Below are 24438 nucleotides of genomic sequence, written 5' to 3'. Positions count from 1 at the left end.
ATACTGGACACGATGTATCTGGAGCCTTTGGGCGCAGGCTGTCTGACCACCAGCTTTCCTTTCCTGGTCTCTGCCAGAAACAAACTGTACCAGTAGGCATCGTTGGAGACCAGAGTGGAGTCAGCGATGGTGGAGTTCCTCTCACTGAGCACACTGTTCCTGCAGGGAGCAGCTGTTTTGCTGGGCTTGGGTTTCTGACATTTGAGCACGATGGTGACCAGGATGGTGATGAGCAGCAGAAATGACACTGAACCCAGACCGATCACCAAGTACAGGTTGAGGTCTGAGAAGATGTCATATTCCAGAGGCACCTCGGTCATGTCAGAGTAGGACTTCACTGCAGTCTCCACTGTGGACAGCTTGATGGTGACTGTCGCAGAGAGAGCAGGCTGTCCATTGTCCTTGGCAATAACAACCAGCCGCTGGTGACGTGGATCTCTGTAGCTGAACATCCTCATAATCCGGATCTCTCCGTTGTATTGGTCCAGGCTGAACAAGGTGGCATCAGTCACCTGGAGAAACTGGTAGGTAATCCGAGAGTTGTGCACTGAGTCAGTGTCCAAGGCGATGACTTTGGCCACCAGGGAGCCTTTATCAGTGGATCTGGGGATCTTTTCCTCCACCACTGAGCCGTGAGCACGCCATGGAGAGACAATAACTGGAGCATTGTCATTCTGGTCCACAATAATGATGTGGACAGTCACATTGCTGCTGAGTGGAGGAGAGCCAGAGTCTCTGGCCTCAATGTGGAAAAGAAAGTCCTTCTCAATCTCATAGTCAAAAGTTTTCAGTGCATAAAGATTCCCGTTCTCTGGATTGATGGAGAACAGCATGGACATGGAGGTGTTGGCTATCTCCTTCTCTATGATGAAATAAACTAAATACTGGTTTTCATGGAGGTCGGGGTCAAAGGCAGTGAGGGAGCTGAGCAAGGCTCCAGGTGCGTTATTCTCCATGACACGTATGGTATAAAATGACTGTGTGAACTGTGGAACATTGTCATTGACATCCAGCAGCTCTAAAGTCATAGTTTCATTGTCAGATAAAGGAGGAGAGCCTCTGTCTGTGACAGTGAAAGTGATATCATATTCTGGGACTTTCTCACGGTCTAATTGCTCCGACACCACTAATTCATAATAGTTATCAGAAGACTCCCTCAGTTTGAAAGGCATATTTTTAGGAATACTTAAATCAACAACACCATTATCGCCTGAGTCTTTATCATTAACACTAACTACAGCTATAACTGTGTCTAATTCTATGTTTTCATTCACAGGACTCTGAAATGATTTTATAGATATTTCTGGGTGGTTGTCATTCATGTCCTCAATTATAATCTTTATGGTGCATTGTCCTGATAAACTATTAGTTCCTTTATCAGTAGCTATTACTTCCATATCATAAATCTTGACATCTTCATAATTTAACATTCCCTTTACAGTAATCTCGCCCGTAATGGGATTTAGGTGAAAGGTTTGTTGAGCTTTCTCAGATGTATACAAACTATATGAGTAAAGCAAATCAGCATTTGACCCTTCGTCTAAATCTGTCGCATTGAGATGAATAATTAGACTCCCAATTGGCGAATTTTCTAACACGTTCACTTGGAAGCTCTCTTTTTCGAATGCAGGAGCATTGTCATTTGTGTCTAAAACATGAACAATAATGCTGGCAATTCCAGAACGAGACGGCACGCCGCCATCGACGGCTGTCAGTATCAAATTATGAACCGCCAGCTGTTCTCTATTTAAACTCTTTGTCAGAATGAGATCGGCAAATTTTGAGCCGTCTCTTCCCGTTTGAATTTCAATGGTGAAAAAATCACTGTCACTCAATTGGTATGTTTTCACTGAGTTGGATCCAACGTCTGGATCAACAGCATTGCTCACAGAAAAACGCTCCCCGGCCTGCGTAGCCTCTGAAATATCTAAATCTATTGTGTCTCTTCGAAAATGAGGTTCGTTGTCATTGATGTCCATTACCTCTAATTCAATGTAAAATATCCTTTTGGGATTTTCAATTATTGCTTCCATTTTCAGATAACATGATGTCTTCGCGGGGCAGAGAGACTCTCGGTCGATTCTTTCAGCTATAAACAGCTCCCCTGTTTCTTTGTTCACGTCCAGATATTTCCTATTGGCGATTGTCTCAAGCCGGATTTTACGTTCGACTAATGTCTTAGCCTCTAGTCCCAAATCTGCAGCAAGATTTGCAACAACAGAACCTTGCTCAAGTTCTTCGGGGACAGAATAGTGAGTAACAGCTACAGTGGATTTTGACATTGCAATAAAAAAAGGAATGATCCAGACGTACCTTTTCCAATATTCAAAACAGAAGGAACCGGTCATTGTGACACCGAGCTTAATTCCTCAGAGCAATTCGAAACCGTTTTATGGCTTTTTTTTTTCAGCTTGCTTCTGTTACCTTCGGTAAATTTAGGATCCAATATAGAAATAGAAATAAAACACGGTTCCTCAAAAAGCGATTCAGCACCAGGAGCTATCCATTCGCTGTGTTCACAGATCACACTGCCTCCAATCAATGTGTGCGACTGAGGAACAGCGCCTCAATGTGAGTGGATACCACCATTTCACCCAAACATGCTCCAAGAAAAAACATTTTACTAATCTTCAAAAACATCCAGCTTCAATTATATCCACAATCTTCGAAATTTACTTTCATTATGTCGTTGATTGTTACCCCAATTTTAGAGTAATTAGTCTGTTGCCGCCTACGTTCAGCGATTTCTTTACTAATTCAGATCAATATATTCAAATCGTCGAGATGTGAAATGCAAGGCAAGTCATAAAAATTTCTTCAAATGGAAAAAAAAAGTTCGAACATTCATTGATTTCACAATTTGACTGCTGACGCAGCAGCAACTGTATTTTTAAATTGTTTTAATGACGAGATTACCTGTTTAAAAACTCAGTTAATTAAAATTAGACGCCGCACATGTGAATGCCTATAATACAAGACAGCATTTTTAAAAATACATTCAGGAGCATTCACTAAATTATAAAACATGAAATAATAATAATGATTATAATAATAATATTGATAAGAATAATAACATTAATTCCAACAAAGTAATACATTGCGTCTTTAGCAATAAACTAATGCTAAATCAAGTCATCTAAATATTTGTATTCATGAAAGTTTGATAAAATACGGATTTTTGCTAATATCATTGATGATCATTTACCTTTGGGAAAATTTTAATTCAATATGAATTCGGACGAAAGAAGGTTTGTAAAATGTTTTCATTTAATTGACTCAAAATGTACAACTGATGTATTAAATTATGTTTTAATGAAGCAACAAGCCACATATTTGAAGAACAAGCACGTATTTGTGACAAGATTTTTTTGTGAAAATGAACAAAATATATAGAGGTATATGTCATTTCTAGCCATTTTTAATATGACTATGTGTTTGCATTGTATAATTCAGCCTTGACATCGATTTAATCAATGAGAGTTTCTCACCTGCAGAGTGGACGGTGCTGAGTCACTAGTATCAGTCAGACCTGTCCCTCTCGGGATACTGGACACAATGTATCTGGAGCCTTTGGGCGCAGGCTGTCTGACCACCAGCTTTCCTTTCCTGGTCTCTGCCAGAAACAAACTGTACCAGTAGGCATCGTTGGAGACCAGAGTGGAGTCAGCGATGGTGGAGTTCCTCTCACTGAGCACACTGTTCCTGCAGGGAGCAGCTGTTTTGCTGGGCTTGGGTTTCTGACATTTGAGCACGATGGTGACCAGGATGGTGATGAGCAGCAGAAATGACACTGAACCCAGACCGATCACCAAGTACAGGTTGAGGTCTGAGAAGATGTCATATTCCAGAGGTACCTCGGTCATGTCAGAGTAGGCCTTCACTGCAGTTTCCACTGTGGACAGCTTGATAGTGACTGTAGCAGAGAGAGCAGGCTGTCCATTGTCCTTGGCAATAACAACCAGCCGCTGGTGACGTGGATCTCTGTAGCTGAACATCCTCATAGTCCGGATCTCTCCGTTGTATTGGTCCAGACTGAACAAGGTGGCATCAGTCACCTGGAGAAACTGGTAGGTAATCCGAGAGTTGTGCACTGAGTCAGTGTCCAAGGCGATGACTTTGGCCACCAGGGAGCCTTTATCAGTGGATCTGGGGATCTTTTCCTCCACCACTGAGCCGTGAGCACGCCATGGAGAGACAATAACTGGAGCATTGTCATTCTGGTCCACAATAATGATGTGAACAGTCACATTGCTGCTGAGTGGAGGAGAGCCAGAGTCTCTGGCCTCAATGTGAAAAAGAAAGTCCTTCTCAATCTCATAGTCAAAGGTTTTCAGTGCATAAAGATTCCCATTCTCTGGATTGATGGAGAACAGCATGGACATGGAGGTGTTGGCTATCTCCTTCTCTATGATGAAATAAACTAGATACTGGTTTTCATGGAGGTCGGGGTCAAAGGCAGTGAGGGAGCTGAGCAAGGCTCCAGGTGCATTATTCTCCATGACACGTATGGTATAAAATGACTGCGTGAACTGTGGAACATTGTCATTGACATCCAGCAGCTCTAAAGTCATAGTTTCATTGTCAGATAAAGGAGGAGAGCCTCTGTCTGTGACAGTGAAAGTGATATCATATTCTGGGACTTTCTCACGGTCTAATGGCTCTGACACCACTAATTCATAATAGTTATCAGAAGACTCCCTCAGTTTGAAAGGCATATTTTTAGGTACACTTAAATCAACAACACCATTATCACCTGAGTCTTTATCATTAACACTAACTACAGCTATAACTGTGTCTAATTCTATGTTTTCATTCACAGGACTCTGAAATGATTTTATAGATATTTCTGGGTGGTTGTCATTCATGTCCTCAACTATAATTTTAATGGTGCATTGTCCTGATAAACTATGAGTTCCTTTATCAGTAGCTATTACTTCCATATCATAAATCTTGAAATCTTCATAATTTAACATCCCTTTGACAGTAATTTCACCAGTTGTAGGATTCAGGTTAAATGTTTCTTGTGTTTTCTCTTGTGTATATAAACTATATGTGTAAATGATATCAGAATTTGACCCTTCATCCAAATCTGTTGCTTTCAGATGAATAACAAGGCTGCCAATGGGAGAATTCTCCAAAATGGTAACCGAAGTACTGTTCTTTTCAAATGTGGGAGCATTATCATTAGTGTCCAAAACACGAACAATAACACTGGCAGTCCCAGATCGAGCAGGTGTTCCTCCATCTACAGCTGTCAGAATCAAGTTATGAACAGCCTGCTGCTCTCGATCTAACGTCCTTGTTAAAATCAAATCGGCAAATTTAGACCCATCTCTTCCCGTCTGAACCTGAATATTGAAATATTGACTTTCGCTTAAATGATAGGTTTTAACTGAATTGGTTCCAACATCGGGATCTACTGCGTTACTCAGTGAAAATCTCTCTCCTTTCGGCGTGGCTTCGGATATGTCTAAATGAATGACGTCTCTTCGAAATTCCGGGGCGTTGTCATTCATATCTACAATTTCTACCTCAATATTAAAGATCCTAACAGGATTTCCTAATATTACCTCCAGTTTTAAATAGCAAGACAATTTCGCATTGCATAGATGCTCTCTATCAATCTTCTCGACAATATAAAGCTCTCCAGTCTCTTTGTTCACATCCAGGTATTTTTTGTTTGCGATTATGTCCACTCGCATCTGTCTCTCATTCAGCGTCTTAACATCCAAGTTCAGATCGTTGGCCAGATTTGCAATCACCGATCCTTCTTTCATTTCTTCTGGGATCGAGTAGTGACTCACTGAACATGATGCATCATAAACCATGAAGAAAAGCAGAGCGACAACCACGTACCGTTTGTTTGACTCCATTGTTGTAGCGGCTTCCATTGTGTGCGTAATCGCCATCGGAAGCACTTTAGGCCACATAGTGCATGCTGTTTTGTCTTTTTGTTTTTTTGTTTTCCTAATTGATACGTCGACCCTTCTCTCAATCTTCTGCCCTGTGCGAAAAAACCCAAAGCGACCTCTTTCTCAAAGCGCGTCCATGATGTGCTGTTTTTCAGTCATGCTGTTTCAGCACCACTCAGCTTTCCATTCCCCTCTAAGTCTGTTTCTCAGGCAGGTTTACGGCGTGCTTGGTCTGGGATTTTTCAAGTGAACAGCGCCACTCTGAATTTTACGTGTAACGATTCTTTCAGCTGTTTATTCGTATTATATGCTGGTCGTATTTTCATTTAATTTTATTTTTTGATGTGTTTTTTGGCTGGATTTTTATAATATTCGGCATTTCATTCTCACAAGTGGTGTGTTGATTGAATTTTCTCGCAAGCTGTTTCACGTCACTTAGTCTGTGTTCAGTTAAACTTGACTGGTTTGAATTACGATTACAATTTACAACAACTTAGAAATTGCACGTAGAGAATACGTAAAATATTAAACTTTTATGTACTGATAAAACATTTATGTGGTAATTAGCTTTTTCGTTTATTGTTTGTTTGTTTATCGTAGCAGTAAAATACATGTATTCATTCATTTTCACTTGTTCAGTCATTAGTACATTCAACCGTCTATTTGTGTATCTGTTAGCCATAAATCTATACTGAACATGGGTTATTGTAATTTAATTGAAAAAATATTTAATGTCATAAAACCTTTTGTTGCTTTGTTTCGGAAAGAATAGCTTTAAAATCAAATAATCTGCAACTTAAATTTGTGATTTGTGTATGTGAAAAACAAATAAAGAAAATTCGATGTTAATGGCTTACCTGCAGAGTGGACGGTGCTGAGTCACTAGTGTCAGTCAGACCTGTCCCTCTCGGGATGCTGGACACGATGTATCTGGAGCCTTTGGGCGCAGGCTGTCTGACCACCAGCTTTCCTTTCCTGGTCTCTGCCAGAAACAAACTGTACCAGTAGGCATCGTTGGAGACCAGAGTGGAGTCAGCGATGGTGGAGTTCCTCTCACTGAGCACACTGTTCCTGCAGGGAGCAGCTGTTTTGCTGGGCTTGGGTTTCTGACATTTGAGCACGATGGTGACCAGGATGGTGATGAGCAGCAGAAATGACACTGAACCCAGACCGATCACCAAGTACAGGTTGAGGTCTGAGAAGATGTCATATTCCAGAGGCACCTCAGTCATGTCAGAGTAGGACTTCACTGCAGTCTCCACTGTGGACAGCTTGATGGTGACTGTAGCAGAGAGAGCAGGCTGTCCATTGTCCTTGGCAATAACAACCAGCCGCTGGTGACGTGGGTCTCTGTAGCTGAACATCCTCATAGTCCGGATCTCTCCGTTGTATTGGTCCAGACTGAACAAGGTGGCATCAGTCACCTGGAGAAACTGGTAGGTAATCCGAGAGTTGTGCACTGAGTCAGTGTCCAAGGCGATGACTTTGGCCACCAGAGAGCCTTTATCAGTGGATCTGGGGATCTTTTCCTCCACCACTGAGCCGTGAGCACGCCATGGAGAGACAATAACTGGAGCATTGTCATTCTGGTCCACAATAATGATGTGGACAGTCACATTGCTGCTGAGTGGAGGAGAGCCAGAGTCTCTGGCCTCAATGTGGAAAAGAAAGTCCTTCTCAATCTCATAGTCAAACGTTTTCAGTGCATAAAGATTCCCGTTCTCTGGATTGATGGAGAACAGCATGGACATGGAGGTGTTGGCTATCTCCTTCTCTATGATGAAATAAACTAGATACTGGTTTTCATGGAGGTCAGGGTCAAAGGCAGTGAGGGAGCTGAGCAAGGCTCCAGGTGCATTATTCTCCATGACACGTATGGTATAAAATGACTGCGTGAACTGTGGAACATTGTCATTGACATCCAGCAGCTCTAAAGTCATAGTTTCATTGTCAGATAAAGGAGGAGAGCCTCTGTCTGTGACAGTGAAAGTGATATCATATTCTGGGACTTTCTCACGGTCTAATGGCTCCGACACCACTAATTCATAATAGTTATCAGAAGACTCCCTCAGTTTGAAAGGCATATTTTTAGGAATACTTAAATCAACAACACCATTATCACCTGAGTCTTTATCATTAACACTAACTACAGCTATAACTGTGTCTAATTCTATGTTTTCATTCACAGGACTCTGAAATGATTTTATAGATATTTCTGGGTGGTTGTCATTCATGTCCTCAACTAGAATCTTTATGGTGCATTGTCCTGCTAAACTATTAGTTCCTTTATCAGTAGCTATTACTTCCATGTCATAAATCTTGAAATCTTCATAATTTAACATTCCTTTAACTGTAATTTCACCAGTTGTAGGATTCAGGTTAAATGTTTCTTGTGTTTTCTCTTGTGTATATAAACTATATGTGTAAATGATATCAGAATTTGACCCTTCATCCAAATCTGTTGCTTTCAGATGAATAACAAGGCTGCCAATGGGAGAATTCTCCAAAATGGTAACCGAAGTACTGTTCTTTTCAAATGTGGGAGCATTATCATTAGTGTCCAAAACACGAACAATAACACTGGCAGTCCCAGATCGAGCAGGTGTTCCTCCATCTACAGCTGTCAGAATCAAGTTATGAACAGCCTGCTGCTCTCGATCTAACGTCCTTGTTAAAATCAAATCGGCAAATTTAGACCCATCTCTTCCCGTCTGAACCTGAATATTGAAATATTGACTTTCACTTAAATGATAGGTTTTAACTGAATTGGTTCCAACATCGGGATCTACTGCGTTACTCAGTGAAAATCTCTCTCCTTTCGGTGTGGCTTCGGATATGTCTAAATAAATGACGTCTCTACGAAATTTCGGGGCGTTGTCATTAATGTCTAAAATTTCTACCTCAATATTAAATATTCGAACGGGATTTTCTAATATTACCTCAAGTTTCAAATAGCAAGACGATTTCGTGTTGCGTAGATGCTCTCTATCAATCTTCTCGACAATATACAGCTCTCCAGTCTCTTTGTTCACATCCAGGTATTTTTTGTTGTCGATTATGTCCACTCGCATCTGTCTCTCATTCAGTGACTTAACATCCAAGTTCAGATCGTTGGCCAGATTTGCAATCACCGATCCTTCTTTCATTTCTTCTGGGATCGAGTAGTGACTCACTGAACATGATGCATCATAAACCATGAAGAAAAGCAGAGCGACAACCACGTACCGTTTGTCTGACTCCATTGTTGTAGCGGCTTCCATTGTGTGCGTAATCGCCATCGGAAGCACTTTAGGCCACATAGTGCATGCTGTTTTGTCTTTTTGTTTTTTTGTTTTCTTAATTGATACGTCGACCCTTCTCTCAATCTTCTGCCCTGTGCGAAAAAACCCAAAGCGACCTCTTTCTCAAAGCGCGTCCATGATGTGCTGTTTTTCAGTCATGCTGTTTCAGCACCACTCAGCTTTCCATTCCCCTCTAAGTCTGTTTCTCAGGCAGGTTTACGGCGTGCTTGGTCTGGGATTTTTCAAGTGAACAGCGCCACTCTGAATTTTACGTGTAACGATTCTTTCAGCTGTTTATTCGTATTATATGCTGGTCGTATTTTCATTATATTTTATTTTTTGGTGTGTTTTTTTGGCTGGATTTTTATAATATTAGGCATTTCATTCTCACAAGTGGTGTGTTGATTGAATTTTCTCGCAAACTGTTTCACGTCACTTAGTCTGTGTTCAGTTAAACTTGACTGGTTTGAATTACGGTCACAATTTACAACAATTTACAAATTGCACGTAGAGAATACGTAAAATATTAAACTTTTATGTACTGATAAAACATGTATGTGGTAATTTGCTTTTTCGTTTATTGTTTGTTTGTTTATGGTAGTAGTAAAATACATGTTATTCATTCATTTTCACTTGTTCAGTCATTAGTACATTCAACCGTCTATTTGTGTATCTGTTAGCCATAAATCTATACTGAACATGGGTTATTGTAATTTAATTGAAAAAATATTAAATGTCATTAAAACCTTTTGTTGCTTTGTTTTGGGAAGAATAGCTTTAAAATCAAACAATCTGCAACTTAGATTTGTGATTTGTGTATGTGAAAAACAAATAAAGAAAATTCAATGTTAATGGCTTACCTGCAGAGTGGACGGTGCTGAGTCACTAGTGTCAGTCAGACCTGTCCCTCTCGGGATGCTGGACACGATGTATCTGGAGCCTTTGGGCGCAGGCTGTCTGACCACCAGCTTTCCTTTCCTGGTCTCTGCCAGAAACAAACTGTACCAGTAGGCATCGTTGGAGACCAGAGTGGAGTCAGCGATGGTGGAGTTCCTCTCACTGAGCACACTGTTCCTGCAGGGAGCAGCTGTTTTGCTGGGCTTGGGTTTCTGACATTTGAGCACGATGGTGACCAGGATGGTGATGAGCAGCAGAAATGACACTGAACCCAGACCGATCACCAAGTACAGGTTGAGGTCTGAGAAGATGTCATATTCCAGAGGCACCTCAGTCATGTCAGAGTAGGACTTCACTGCAGTCTCCACTGTGGACAGCTTGATGGTGACTGTAGCAGAGAGAGCAGGCTGTCCATTGTCCTTGGCAATAACAACCAGCCGCTGGTGACGTGGATCTCTGTAGCTGAACATCCTCATAGTCCGGATCTCTCCGTTGTATTGGTCCAGACTGAACAAGGTGGCATCAGTCACCTGGAGAAACTGGTAGGTAATCCGAGAGTTGTGTACTGAGTCAGTGTCCAAAGCGATGACTTTGGCCACCAGGGAGCCTTTATCAGTAGATCTGGGGATCTTTTCCTCCACCACTGAGCCGTGAGCACGCCATGGAGAGACAATAACTGGAGCATTGTCATTCTGGTCCACAATAATGATGTGGACAGTCACATTGCTGCTGAGTGGAGGAGAGCCAGAGTCTCGGGCCTCGATGTGGAAAAGAAAGTCCTTCTCAATCTCATAGTCAAAAGTTTTCAGTGCATAAAGATTCCCGTTCTCTGGATTGATGGAGAACAGCATGGACATGGAGGTGTTGGCTATCTCCTTCTCTATGATGAAATAAACTAAATACTGGTTTTCATGGAGGTCAGGGTCAAAGGCAGTGAGGGAGCTGAGCAAGGCTCCAGGTGCATTATTCTCCATGACACGTATTGTATAAAATGACTGTTGAAATTGTGGTGCATTGTCATTGACATCCAGTAGGTGCACGCTTATTGTTTCATTGTCAGAAAGAGGTGGTTTTCCTGCGTCTGTTACAATCAGCATAATATCATATTCATGCATTTTTTCCCTATCAAGGGGCTCAGATACAATGAGTTTGTAATGCATGGGCCTATCTGATGATTCGTTTAGAACAAAGGGTATGTGTTGATGGATAGATAAGCTTACTTTGCCGTTATCACCCGTATCTCTGTCACTTATGCCTACCAGTGCAATGACACTGCCTACAGGTACGTTCTCATCCACTGTGTTTTTTACTGACTCTATCATGATCTCTGGATAATTATCATTCATGTCTGTTACATGGACAATAACTTTACACTGCCCTAACAGAGGATTTTTCCCTTTGTCTCGAGCTTCAATGTGCATTTCATAAAACTTCATATCTTCATAGTCTATAGTTCCTTTCACAGTAATCTCTCCAGTATTTGGATTTAGAGCAAAGACATCTTGTGTTTTCTCAGACGTGTAAAGGGTGAATGAGTACACGATCTCAGAATTCAGACCCTCGTCGAGATCTTTAGCGTTCAGCTTCGTCACTAACGTTCCTATCGGGGTATTTTCTGTCATGTTAATGGTGTAAATTTCTTCATCAAATTGAGGAGGATTGTCATTCGTGTCCTGCACTCTCACGACAATACAGGCAGTGCCTGAGCGCACCGGTACACCACCATCCACTGCAGTCAGGATTAGATTGTGAACAGCATTTTCTTCTCGGTCTAAGGACTTGGTCAAAACCAAGTCCACATATTGAGTTCCATCGCTGCCGGTCTGAATTTCAATGGTGAAATGTTGACTGGCACTTAGTCTGTATGTTTTAATTGTGTTTATGCCAACATCTGGGTCCACAGCATTGGGCAGGGAGAACCTCTCCCCCGGTGAAGCGGACTCTGACATGTCCAGCTCGACTCTGTCTCGTCTGAAATGTGGAGCGTTGTCGTTTATATCTGTTATTCCAAGCTCTATGTTAAAGATGCGTAAAGGGCTCTCGATAATAACGTCAAGCTTCAAAAAACAGGATGTTGACTTAGCGGGACAAAGATATTCCCTGTCCATCTTCTCTACGATGTATAGTTCACCCGTCTTCTTGTTAAAATCTAGATGTTTCTTGTTGGTGAAAATATCAAGTTTTACCTCTCGTTGGGCCAAACTTCCAAGCTCCAGTCCCAAATCAGCAGCGAGATTCGCTACAACCGAGCCTCTCTCCATCTCCTCGGCAATGGAGTACCGTGTCACACACAAAGCGGTGGGCCAGAGTGCGCACAAGACAAAGACAGCGAGGTAAAATATCATCCTGTCCTGTGCAGAAAAAAGCATCCCGACTCGAAAATAATGTCAATTTATGTGACAAGTAGTCTTGGGAAAAAATAAGGAAATTGAGTGTATGTAATCATGTCTTAAAACTGAAAATTAAACGCATGTCTGACTAGGTGCACTGTGTCTTACGCCCCAAACGAGTATGTGCGTCTTAAATTCAAACGAGATGTATTTCCCCTCAGTGGTAAACAGCGACACTATGTGACGAAGCCTGCACATATTCAGCTCCGCTACAGCGAGTCTTTTAAAAGCGGATTTATTACTAATCTCCCAATACAACGCAGGGAGTAAATGTATGAATTCGTGCCACATAGATTTTCGTGCAAAAGATGCATTGTTATGTCGTAGTGTTCTATTGGTGAACTATAAGCTGAAAAATAGAAACAAACGTACCATGAAATCTGTCTGCACATTTGCTGTGAATTGATAGACGCACTCTCGTTGAACCTGATTTATCTTGATGCAGCATTGAATCTATAAATATGGAATTATTAGATATAATTAATAAGAATTAACAACAGCAAAATCAGTTCACAGTTTAACTATCGTGATTCAGGTAAATGGTAGAATAGAGAATCCGTATAATGGTTGAAATAATATGGATACATGTGCAATAATTATGAGTAACCGACATTTAATTTAATTTTATTTATTTTATTTTATTTTATTTTATTTTATTTTATTTTATTTTATTTTATTTTATTTTATTTTATTTTATTTTATTTTATTGAATTTTATTGAATTTTATTGAATTCTTTAAAGTTTAATTTCTCATGTGTTTTTTTTTTTGGTTTTTTTGCTGTAATAATTAATGGAACAGAGCAAGAAGTTGAAGGGTTGAACTTACAACAAAAGCATTTTTTTTTTTTTTTGCAACTCCGTGGTGTATTGTAACTGTAAAATTCTTTTTTTGAATTATCTTCTAATTGAGAACAAGGTACAGAAAGAAGATTACATTAAGAAAAGTCAATATTTCTTTTTCCCGGTAGTGCATCCCAATCCAAGAAAATGTAATAAATAGATATATAAGTACAACAACTCATTTTCACGTTAATATATCAAACCGATTTGGTTTACAGTCAATCAAATATGAGAAGTTAAGAAAAGAACTACAGAATATAGTATAATATAACAAAAGGTAACTTACCCTAACCTATCACAAGACTTTTTTTTTCTTTTTATCCTCCTAAAATATAATTTCTGTCAGAAAGGCAGCAGGTTTTGTGAATTTGGCTCAACCTGAACACACAAGTTAAGCATCCAATGTGCCCCAAAACGCCAAAGGGACATCTGGTTCCTCCCAAATTCCTCCTGAAGCATGCTTTTCCTCTTTCAACCTAGATCATTTCACTATTTTCCACAGCAATTTATATACCCATACAGTAAGGATGTAACACAATCTACATCTGTGCAGTTTATGAAGTAGAAATTATATTTAGATACACGGTCACCACTTTATTTAGAGTCAGTTATGACTAGTTATTTAAAGAAAATAGGTTTACCTGATCCCTCCGTCTCTATTATAATGTTTTATTTTCCTAACTTTAAGATAAATTCATATTTTAAGACCGCAATATGAATACATCTACTGTATATTCGCTTTAGGCTGTGTTTGATGTGAGATGATTGTTACTCAACGATGCACTCTGCTGGACAAATGAGTGAACTCTTCAAGTGTGCAACCTTCATGCACTGTATAGATAGAGCCTAAAATGTATACATTATTCCAACCTCCATAATTTAGATCAATGAGCAACATATGTTCCATTGGTTTATTAAGTAAAAAAAAAAAATTTTCTTAGATGAAAATTAAATTTTAAAATAAATTTTACATTTATGGGTATGAAATTGTGCTTTTTAATGTACCAAGTTTATTGGATGTATTCGTTTAAAGACGTCATGGAGCTTAATGGTCATTAAATGTAATGCGGTCATTTGCAACAATGAATGAATTACATTAGTAGTTTGAAATACCAGTTGTTGCTGTAATGTTTTGTTGTATTGGTGCCTGTTTTGATTGTAATGCTTGCTTGTTGATTTAAAGCATCTAAAAATCTTCTGAAACTGTCACATGAGTTTAAAACACAATGAGTTGCAACTGTTACAGAACAACATAATGCTTTAGTTTTCTGGAAAGCGCTGATAGTCCAGGGTAAAGATGCACATAGATGTATGCTTTGAAATCAAAGACCTCGAACTGACACAGTTCATATAACTGTGTGTAAATACTTATTATTGTGGGTTTTCTCTGTTTCTGTTTATTTATTTATTTATTTTGTTTTGTTTTTGTTTGTACTTGTGAGCTTCATTTCCAAGACAGGGAAGCCAGCTCGCCAGCCCCGGTGCTCATTGAGTTGTGTTGGATACGCCCTCTGGTGGCTGACTGGAAGCATTGCTACCTAATAGAAAGTAGCCACAGGTCACATTGATTTTCAGCACCATGTCAATGGAGAGTTCCCAATATGGATGACCAACATGGCCAAGAGTGACGACACGTTGCACGATTCTCCTCCTGTGCATTAATGTGTCCCTGTAACTCTCCGTGTGGGAAACCTTTCTATTATATGACTTTAAAGTGTCCTGTCACCATTACCATCATTTACGTTTAAAGGGAATTTGAATACTGTATATATGTGGTTGTTCATCTCTTATGTCACAAAGCTGGTGTTTCTGGATTGTTTTGTAAATTCAAAGATGCTGTTCTCGCATGCTTTGAGAAAAATGATACTTCACTTCTCTCACCCATTTCAGAATACCCGAAGCTGACCTAAATATGGCTGCCCCCTCAGCTCGCCCCTGGAGAATCACCTACCGCAGAGAAGGTTAGCCTGCTCCCTTCGAAGCTCTCTACGGACGTCAGTTTCCTTATTAGAGAGATTATTTTCAATCTGAGCCATAGGACGACCTAATTACCCTGCTCATTTATGGCCAATGGCCAGCTCTCATCTGTTGATGCTGGGAACTAATTCCCTGAGAAGTAAGATGTAAAAGGGCACACAGAGAAAGAGGTGGATAGGGGAGGAGAGGGGGTGAGCGAGAAGCCACAGGGCCCCTGGCTCACATTCAGGTGTGGCATTTGGAGTTAAGTCCCCCCCCCCCCCCCCCCTTCCCCCTCAACGCTTGTATTCGTGTTCGTGGTCTTAATTAAAGTGATATTTCGAGAGAGGAGGTTCTGTTTGTTCAGTTAATGAACCCCACTATTCTCTGCGGGCAAATGGAAATGCAAGCACTCCAATTAGCATATGTTAGCATTTTACCATGTTTATCCCTCTCCATGGAAAACAGCTTACCATGGCAAAAAGCTTGCCAACCCTGTAAGAGTAACTGTGGAACTTTTTCACCCCAAAATAATTGACTCAAGTTAATTAAACTTAGATCTAGGAAACTTACATCCAAACGATTTATGAATGCAGATTGACAGAATCCACGTTTGGGTGTGTGAGCTTCATTAGACCGCGAGCTGCATGCACGACAGGAGGCCCTGCATGCATGTTTAAAGAGTAATAAAAACAATAAAATCCAAAAAATACTTTATTTTCATAAATGTATACAGTACATGTGTGAGGTAAACTCCCCTAACATTACAGTAATCTGCATCATGGTTCAACTTGCATATACATCAACATACTATTTGTCATTTTCACACAAGCTCTGTTGGCAAACATACAACAAAGAAAAAACACTTGTTCTTGTCATGTGACCCAAAAATATAAATTCATATGAATGTGCAAAATGTATTCCCACTAATGCTTTTTCAAAACATTTTGTAACCACTGCTCCAGTTTGATTGTCTAAATAATAATAATAATAATAATAATAATAATAATAATAATAATAATAATAATAATAATAATAATAATAATAATAATAATAATAATAATCATAATCATAATAATAGTAACACACAATGATGATGTTGCAAAGACATGGCACATAAATAGCCAACAGACTCAATTTTCTGTCAGCGTTATAGCCAAAATAGATTGCTTTGTCCATTCCTTTTTTTCCCCTAGTGAACTGCTGGTCCACACTATTTTTGATACCACTTATAAATCATGGGTTCGACAATTTATGTACTGAATGGTCCTCATTCTCTGTTTTCATATGAGGTCATCCATCACTGAAATCATCTAGTCAGGCAGTCATTGAAGAGTCAGTCATTGTACAGGTCATTATTTATCATTGCAGCCTCTCCCTGGGGGGACATCTGGAGACGTCGCTTCTTGCCGAACGTTGAGAAGGAGTTGTGGACGTCCAGCTCACTCCTCTGTACTGTGGGCCTCAGGGTGCAAAAGCCTGATGGTGTCCCTGGGATGTACACGTTGTGGTGGTAGTCGGGTGGCGGGTGTGGGTGGGGGTGGGGGTGTGGGTGTGGGTGTGGGTGTTGTTGTGGTTGTGGTTGAGGGTGTGGGTGTGGGTGTGGGTGTGGGTGTGAGTGTGGGTGTGGGTGTGGGTGGGCAGGAATGGATGGCTGGTGTTGCTGGGGTGGGGGGGTGCAGCGAGGGGTCCACGGGCGAGAGGGGATCCCACTGGGGGAAGGAGACATCTTATAGTCTGTAGTGGAATATGGTCAGTGTAAAAGGAGAAGAGAAACAACTGGTCATTATCCGATATTGACTGACTCCTGCAGTGCCATTTAAATTCTCACACCGCAGATGCAAATTAAGGGTTTCAGTAACATACATAACATTAGTAAGACATCATCCCCCCACCCCACAAAATCGATACTGATAATGAATATAACCCCACTTGAGTTAATGGGTTCAGAAAATGAGTTAAAACTAAAATTTAACAAGGGAGCTACAACAATTTTTAACACTTCATACATTAGCAATGTGAAGAACACCCATGCTTGAGACAGCCCAAACTTAAATGTGGTTTTGATGGAGATGGAAGTTTCTGCACCAAATTCAGGCTCTCTTACCTTTCACGCCTCTCATGTGCGTTCCCCAGGTCCAGTACTGTCCAGGTGCCATGGACGTAACGTAGTTTTCTGGGTCTGCATGCATGGCCTTACGCATGAGGGTGCCATCCATGTTGATAGAGTTGTAACTACAAACAAGAAAACAGCCTGTGTTACAACTCTTTTCTTCGTCAAAGATATTTTTCTTTCATGCCGCTCAGTCATATTAACTGTATTGATAGTTTTAACTCACACTTTAATATGGGAGGGGAGTTAACATTGTTTGACCTCAATCTTACAGAGGTCAAATACTAAAATGTTACCTTTTAATGGAAGAGTTTTGATTCTTTGTGAGAGTCCAGTCAGTGTTTGGCTGCTTCAGCTGCAGAGGAAAAAAATATGTGAAATTAGATTTACATTTATGAAGAATATGACTTTTAAAGGCACGTTGAAGTGTTACCATACTGGTTTAATTTGGGATAATCCTCCACATTGATTTGAACTAATGTAATGGATCCCAAATTGTTGATGACTGTGGTCTCTTGAATCATGGAGGTCACTGATATTTTCGAGGAGTGTCACTGTGTTTGTCTATAAAAGGAGACATGTCGGTTTTCAGATGGATCTTGGCTGCCGCCCTGTGGATGTTTGTCAGACCACCCATTTTACCATCGAAGCTGTTGCCCTCAGCTATCTCTCCTGTCACATAGTTTTGCTGTTATCCTCCGTGGAGCGGCGGAAAGGGTGAAGCAAAGCGCCGGAGTGCTGTTTATTCCTGTTGGAGTCTCATAATATGGATTCCATGCTCTATTAATTCACCTAAAGTTGTTAACAAGGGGAATGCGACGTAAGCGTATTATTAGAATCGGTATTCAAAATACTCTCCTCGCCAAGTACGCACAAAAACCAATTAGAACCCCACCGGGATGAAACGAAACATGATTTTAATCTTCAAAGGAAACTGTGCCAGGGAGGAAATTAAGAAAATTACACACGTCATTGTTTTGTGGATTTTATGCATCATTTTACATTAATATTTGCCTGATGCTCCTCGAGCAAGGTTTTTAATTAAAAGTCTCACAGAGAGCCTTGAAAAGTTTCCGACCCTTGCAGCTGCAAGTGCACAACCCAACACGGCTCTGCAGCGTATATATAAACTGTGGCACCCATTCACGCACCTGTCGTTTGTGTTTTTCACGCTTGGGTGTGTATTTAATCTCCCCTTTCACCTTCAGTTCATCAACTTGGGAAGGTCTGCGCGCTTGCCTTTCTGCAATGCTCAAGTAGCTTTCATTGTGATCGGGCTTTTATATGGCACCGACGACCTCGTGACGACTCAAGTGAGTTTACGCTGAGGGACATCACCGGGTGAATTGGTGGAACCAATTAATAGTAGGAAGGACACTTTCTCCTGAAGGAGTGTAGCCGCAGGCGGAACAATCACTGTGACCTCGAAATCCCTCTTGTGGCCAGAGGTGTATGTGCCAGTGACCGAAGTGACATTTCTCAGTCTGCCTGTTAGAATCTGGCATCAAGACTTGGAGTCTTTGTCTCTGTGTCTTGATGAAAGGGAGGGGACTGGAATTAGCATTGCGCACACATTTACGGTCTGCTGCTCCGTCTATTAGGATTAGAAAACACCGCTGTAGACATCCTGCCTCTATATATTCTCCTCTCCCCCTTGTGTCCTCTCTCCCTCTTCTTCTATTTCACCCCTCCTCCCTCTCTCTCTCTCTCTCTCTCTCTCTCTCTCTCTCTCTCTCTCTCTCTCTCTCTCTCTCTCTCTCTCTCTCTCTCTCCCACCCTGGCTCGACAAATATGAAGCCACATAGCCTCTCTCTCTCTCTCTCTCTCTCTCTCTCTCTCTCTCTCTCTCTCTCTCTCTCTCTCTCTCTCTCTCTCTCTCTCGCTCTCTCTCTCTCGCTCTCTCGCTCTCGCTCTCGCTCTCCCTCACATTGAGAGGACAAAGTCGGGGCCGATCTACAGGCTGTCCACGTCTCAGTCCAGCCGTGTCCTTGCACTCCCCTCCTTCTCCTTGCCCCCTCCACTCGCGATGTCATCCACTGTCTTCCCCAAAACCAGCCATTTGCCATTTTTCATCAATAATGGACCCTCTCCTCTCCTCCTCCTCCTCCTCATCCTCATCATCCTCTCACCCCTTGTGAATACGCCACATTGTGAGGAGTATAATGGTTCGCTCGTGCTTGTGCCCTTGAGGGATAGTTAGTGAGGTAATATGTCCTATATTGTTAGTTTGAGGACAGGCAGGCGTGTCGCGCATCAGGCTGATCGAACAATAGTCTGACTCTCAGAAAAATTAAAACATCCTCGATTCACCTTGCCAGTGACGTTGTTAACCTTGACTTTTTTTTATTCTTTTTTTTTTTTTGCTCCAAATCAGGTAGATGATAAGTGCGTGAACTACCTCACTAAATAAAAAGTATTTTGGCAATGACAGTGGAGGCTCTTTGCATTAACCTTGCAGGACATAATATATGACATTTAGTTAATGAAATATTGTGAATTTTGAATTGTTACCCACACTGAATAGAGCAGTCAACCTGAACCTCAACATCCCATTCCCCCTCCTTTACCCAGTAATTGATATCTCACTTCATTCCAAGACACGCTTTCCGCGCAGCATATGCTCCTCACAGGATGAGCCTTCTCACTTTCATTAACATGTCAATTAAAATGTCATCTTGCATCGTCTCATTTCATTTTCCATTACTATAGGCAACACAATTATTGCCACACTTACACACAGTGAACAACAATCTCAGAAGAGATTAAAGGGGGGGGGGGGGGGGTGGCTTATGCTCAAGTTGATTTGAAACAGTGATTTGACCTTCATGAGAGAATGTCACTCTCTAGACTCTTATCAGGTAGACGGCTGGTGTGAATTTCATCATGACAGTGAGATGATCTAAATCGAGGAACAGACGCTCCACTTGTCTCTTGCTGTATGTTTTTTTTGTTTGTTTATTTGTTGTTGTTTTTTGTTTGTTTTTTTGTCTGTACCTCGTTTGGAGTGGTTGCTCCGTTGTTCACAGACGCGCTCCGGCTTTGCGCGTTCCACGAGTTTTCTGCGCTCTTCGCCTCGTTGTTCCTCGGTGTGCTGCTCGGGCTGCACGGCTTCAGAAACATAAAGTCACTCTTGGCGGATTCTGGGGTCAGACAGACTTTATAACAATATGACTGCGATAAACTGCTATTTCCATTCACCTCCATACAGTTCGTGGGTACTTTGGCCGCGGAGGAAATCTGCAGGTTGAGGTTGGATTTTTTGAACACCTCCGGGGGCGGCTCTGGCTGAAACCCCCCACAACAGCAGCAGGCTAATGGGGGTAGGTTATACCCGCTGAGGGTCTCCCTGTCCTTGTAGCACTTGACCGCTGCCAGCACGATGATAGCCACCAGGAAGATTAAAGATATTGTGCTCAGTGACACGATCAAGTAGAGAGCGAGGTTTGAGGGGGGCTGCGGGCTGAGTGTGAGGTCTCCGAAATCTGACAGCGACTCGGGCACGCTGTCCACCACTGTGAGGACAATGGAGACTGTGGCGGAGAGCGGCGGCTGTCCATTGTCTTTCACTAATATCACCAGTCTGTGTCTCGTTCCGTCTCTCTCCATTAACCGACGAATCGTCCTGATTTCACCTGTGTACAGAGCCACACTGAACAGTCCGGGGTCTGTAGCCTGCAACACCTGATAAGACAGGCGGGAGTTCTGCCCTGCGTCCGCATCCAGCGCAGTGATTTTGGTGACCAGGTATCCAGCGTCCACTGACCGCGGAACCACCTCTGTGGCCACGGTGCCGTTTTTAGGCAGAGGGGACACAATGACAGGTGCGTTGTCGTTCTGGTCCAAGACAAAGACGTTGACTGTGACATTACTCGCAAGAGGGGGGAAGCCGGCGTCCTGCGCCTGGACCAGAATCTGAAAGTTTCTAAGTTGCTCGTAATCAAACGAGCGCAGCGCATATATGTTGCCATTATCGGAATTGATTGAGACGTAAGTGGACACGGGCATGCCCTGGATCTGACCTTCCAGAATAGAATAGGACAGATAGGCGTTCTGGTTGGAATCGGGGTCGAACGCAGTTACAGAGCAAATGGAAGCGCCGGGGGCATTATTCTCGGTCACATAAACAGTGTATGAAGGTTGAGAGAACCGCGGGGGGTTGTCGTTAATGTCAGACACTTGGACGAGGATGGTTTTTCTGGTTGAGAGCGAAGGAGATCCCAGGTCTCGGGCTGTCAGTGTGATGTTGTACTCAGACACAGATTCTCTGTCCAGAAACTCACTCGTCACCAGAGTATAATAGTTTTTAAAGGATGAGTGCAACTGAAAGGGAACGTTGTTCGGAATTTGGCAGTCAACATTCCCATTTTCTCCAGAGTCCCGGTCCATGACACTGATGACAGCTATCACTGTCCCCGGCGGCGCGTCTTCTTGAACAGGAGTGGACACAGATGTGAGAATGACCTCGGGTGCGTTGTCATTCACGTCCAGTATGTCAACCAGCACTTTACTGTGCACCGCTACAGCCGAAGGTCCTCTGTCCTTTGCTTGCACATATAGTTCATACACACTGGCTTTCTCGTAGTCCACAACGCCCTTCACCCGGATTTCGCCCATGTACGGGTCTACGGTGAACAGTTCGCGCACCTTGAGAGGTGCGTGTCCACTAAACGCATAAGTGACCTCCCCGTTCGAGCCCTCATCCAGGTCGGTGGCATTCAGTTTCAGCACCAGCGTCCCCCTCGGTGCGTTCTCCACCAGGCTCGCGCGATAAACAGAGCGGTCAAATACAGGCACGTTGTCGTTGGCGTCTAACACCGTAATAGTTATCAGCGCTGTCCCGGAGCGCTCCGGAGACCCGCCGTCAAAAGCAGTCAGAACCATTTCGTGCTTTTTCTGCTGTTCCCGGTCCAGAGGGGTGTCCAGTACGAGCTCAGCAAACTTGCTCCCATCGTTCCGAGTCTGGATGTTCAGGACGAAGTGCTGGTTTGCGCTCAGCTGGTAGGAGCGCAAAGAGTTGGTGCCCACGTCCTGGTCCTGTGCGCTCTCTAACGGGAAGCGCGAGCCCGGTGCAGCGGATTCTGTGATGTCAAGATTAAACTCGCTCCACGGAAAACTGGGAGAGTTGTCATTCACATCTAAAATCTCCACTTCCACTCTGTATAGTTCTAATGGGTTTTCAATGACCACTTGTAAGTGTAAAAAACAGTTCGGACTTCTTTCGCACAGCTCCTCTCTGTCTATCTTTTCGTTCACAAAAAGAATGCCATTCTCCAAGTTAACTTCTAAATACTGCTTCTTTGCGCCGGAAACAATACGAAACCGACGGGCTGACAGCTTGGCCACATCTAAACCCAGATCCTCTGCGATGTTGCCGACGAAAGCGCCATGCTCCAGCTCTTCAGGGATGGAGTAACGGATTTGCGCAAGAACCAAGTCCACTACGCACGCACACAGGAGCAGACAGATAACCAGACCAGTCACCGGTACCCAGCTGCCCGAGAGTCTGTGATCCATTTCAGCAGCGTGCGTAAAAATCACCCTGACATCTTTCACCTCATGCAGTCATTGAGCAAAAAATTGAGTACAAAAGTACTCTGAATAATACAAAAAGATATATATCTTCAGATGTAAGTTTGTAACACCTGTGTATGAACAACTCTACCACACAGGCTATTTGAAGATGAGGAAACGGGAGGGGAGAGGAGAGTGAAAGCACCTCTCTGTTTTGCTCCGCGCGCAACACCGGCGGTGTGTGAACAGGGGAGGCTCGCGCTTTGATTTTCCAGTGTATTAGGCGCTCCAAGGAGCTGGTGGGGAGGCGCGCGCGCGCGCGCGTGTGTGTGTGTGTGTGTGTGTGTGTGTGTGTGTGTGTGTGTGTGTGTGTGTGTGTGTGAGAGAGAGAGAGAGAGAGAGAGAGAGAGAGAGAGAGAGAGAGACAGAGAGAGACAGAGAGAGAGAGAGAGGGGGGTGGGGGTGGGGGGACGGAGCTTCTCCGAGCTCCGTATTGGAGGACGCGAACACGAAGTGAGGCTCTAATTACTGTAGACATTTAACCCTTTCACATCCCCATGTCTGTTCATCTGACCCATTAAAGAAGCGAGATGGCGTAAGTTTGTCACCAGACGTCACAGTCAGATTTGTACTGAGAGACAAATTGTGTTGTGGGTGTTGTTTCCTAGGCTGCGCTGAGCAGATGAGGATGGATAAGGATTTGTCAGTGTACACAATACTTAAGGGCCCAGCATGTCAATGGGAACCAACATCATATTACTGGGTTTAATTATAACTCACGTTAGTTTAAAAAAATAATAATAATGAAGTCTTCCCCAACTATTATGTTGCGAAGCAGAAAACAAAAACACGCAGACTTAGCACTCATTTGCTTTGGCTGAAATGGCCCAGTGGCCAGTACCAGCAGGCTCCAGGGACTCCATAATGCTTTTTAATTAGAGCCCTTTGAAGACGAATGCCCACACTGCAAAACAGTCCCATTCATTAATAATCACACACGAAATTGGGTTTTACAAAAAGAATCTTTGATAGGTCAGGATATCCAGGTTTTAATAAATATTTAAATGAACGCGGACAACATTTGGGGGCTTAAAATCATTACATTAACAATCACGAAAGACCAATAAAGCCGTACAAATACGCATTACGCGATTGTAATTCACTTAAGTAGTCATGTACATATATCAACATAATCATCATAACAGCACCGTCATAAAGCCTTAATACTTGTCTGTAATCAGGAATTATAGTCAGGATCACACAAATGCCCCCATAGGTAGTGTGTTTACATTTTGAAAAGGCGCACGGAAATGTTGATGAATATTTACAAAAGCAGATTAGAAATGACACACGTGGATAAAAGTGCTACCTGTACAGTTTTTAATGGAACAAAGAGGACAAGCATCAAGAGTAGGGTACACGTTTGTTCAACTCTAATCTTTTCTCCGTTAATCCTGATCAGTTAGACAAGAGGATAGAGGGGGGGGGGGGGGGGGGGGTTGGGGGTGCAGTAAAGTAGAGAGGGCGAGAGAGGAACT

General features: G+C 42.4%; 3 protein-coding genes across 3 annotated transcripts in view; all 3 read right to left on the bottom strand.

The window, feature by feature from the left end:
* The window catches only part of LOC308110667 (protocadherin gamma-A4-like), a gene marked incomplete at its 5' end in the record, with an annotated part of 26707 nt that extends 20930 nt beyond the window's left edge, over positions 1-5777 (bottom strand). The window contains 2 exons of the mRNA XM_080465105.1: positions 1-1016; positions 3489-5777. The exon at positions 1-1016 is cut by the window's left edge and continues 55 nt beyond it. Of these exons, the coding sequence (XP_080321231.1) occupies positions 1-1016; positions 3489-5777 (3305 nt within the window). The remainder of the gene's footprint in view (positions 1017-3488) is intronic.
* Positions 5778-6105: 328 nt separating this feature from the next.
* On the bottom strand, positions 6106-12411 carry LOC308111326 (protocadherin beta-13-like; the record flags this gene model as incomplete). The annotated part of the gene is made up of 3 exons (XM_080466189.1): positions 10054-12411; positions 6770-7840; positions 6106-6144 (listed from the first exon to the last, which is right to left on the bottom strand). Exons 1-3 carry the CDS (start codon positions 12349-12351, stop codon positions 6106-6108), a joined length of 3408 nt encoding a protein of 1135 aa, XP_080322315.1. The 5' UTR covers positions 12352-12411.
* A 4201-nt stretch (positions 12412-16612) lies between these two features.
* Positions 16613-22918, bottom strand: LOC308110673 (protocadherin gamma-C3; the record flags this gene model as incomplete). Its single annotated transcript, XM_080465130.1, has 4 exons — positions 20384-22918; positions 17686-17744; positions 17384-17511; positions 16613-17013 (listed from the first exon to the last, which is right to left on the bottom strand). The coding sequence occupies exons 1-4, from the start codon at positions 22901-22903 to the stop codon at positions 16613-16615; spliced, it is 3108 nt and encodes a 1035-aa protein (XP_080321256.1). The 5' UTR covers positions 22904-22918.
* Between the last annotated feature and the right edge of the window lie 1520 nt (positions 22919-24438).

The sequence above is a fragment of the Lipophrys pholis genome (assembly GCF_963383615.2).
Source record: "Lipophrys pholis genome assembly, chromosome: 6".
Lineage (NCBI taxonomy): Eukaryota > Metazoa > Chordata > Actinopteri > Blenniiformes > Blenniidae > Lipophrys > Lipophrys pholis.
This window is presented reverse-complemented; position numbering and strand designations above follow the sequence as displayed.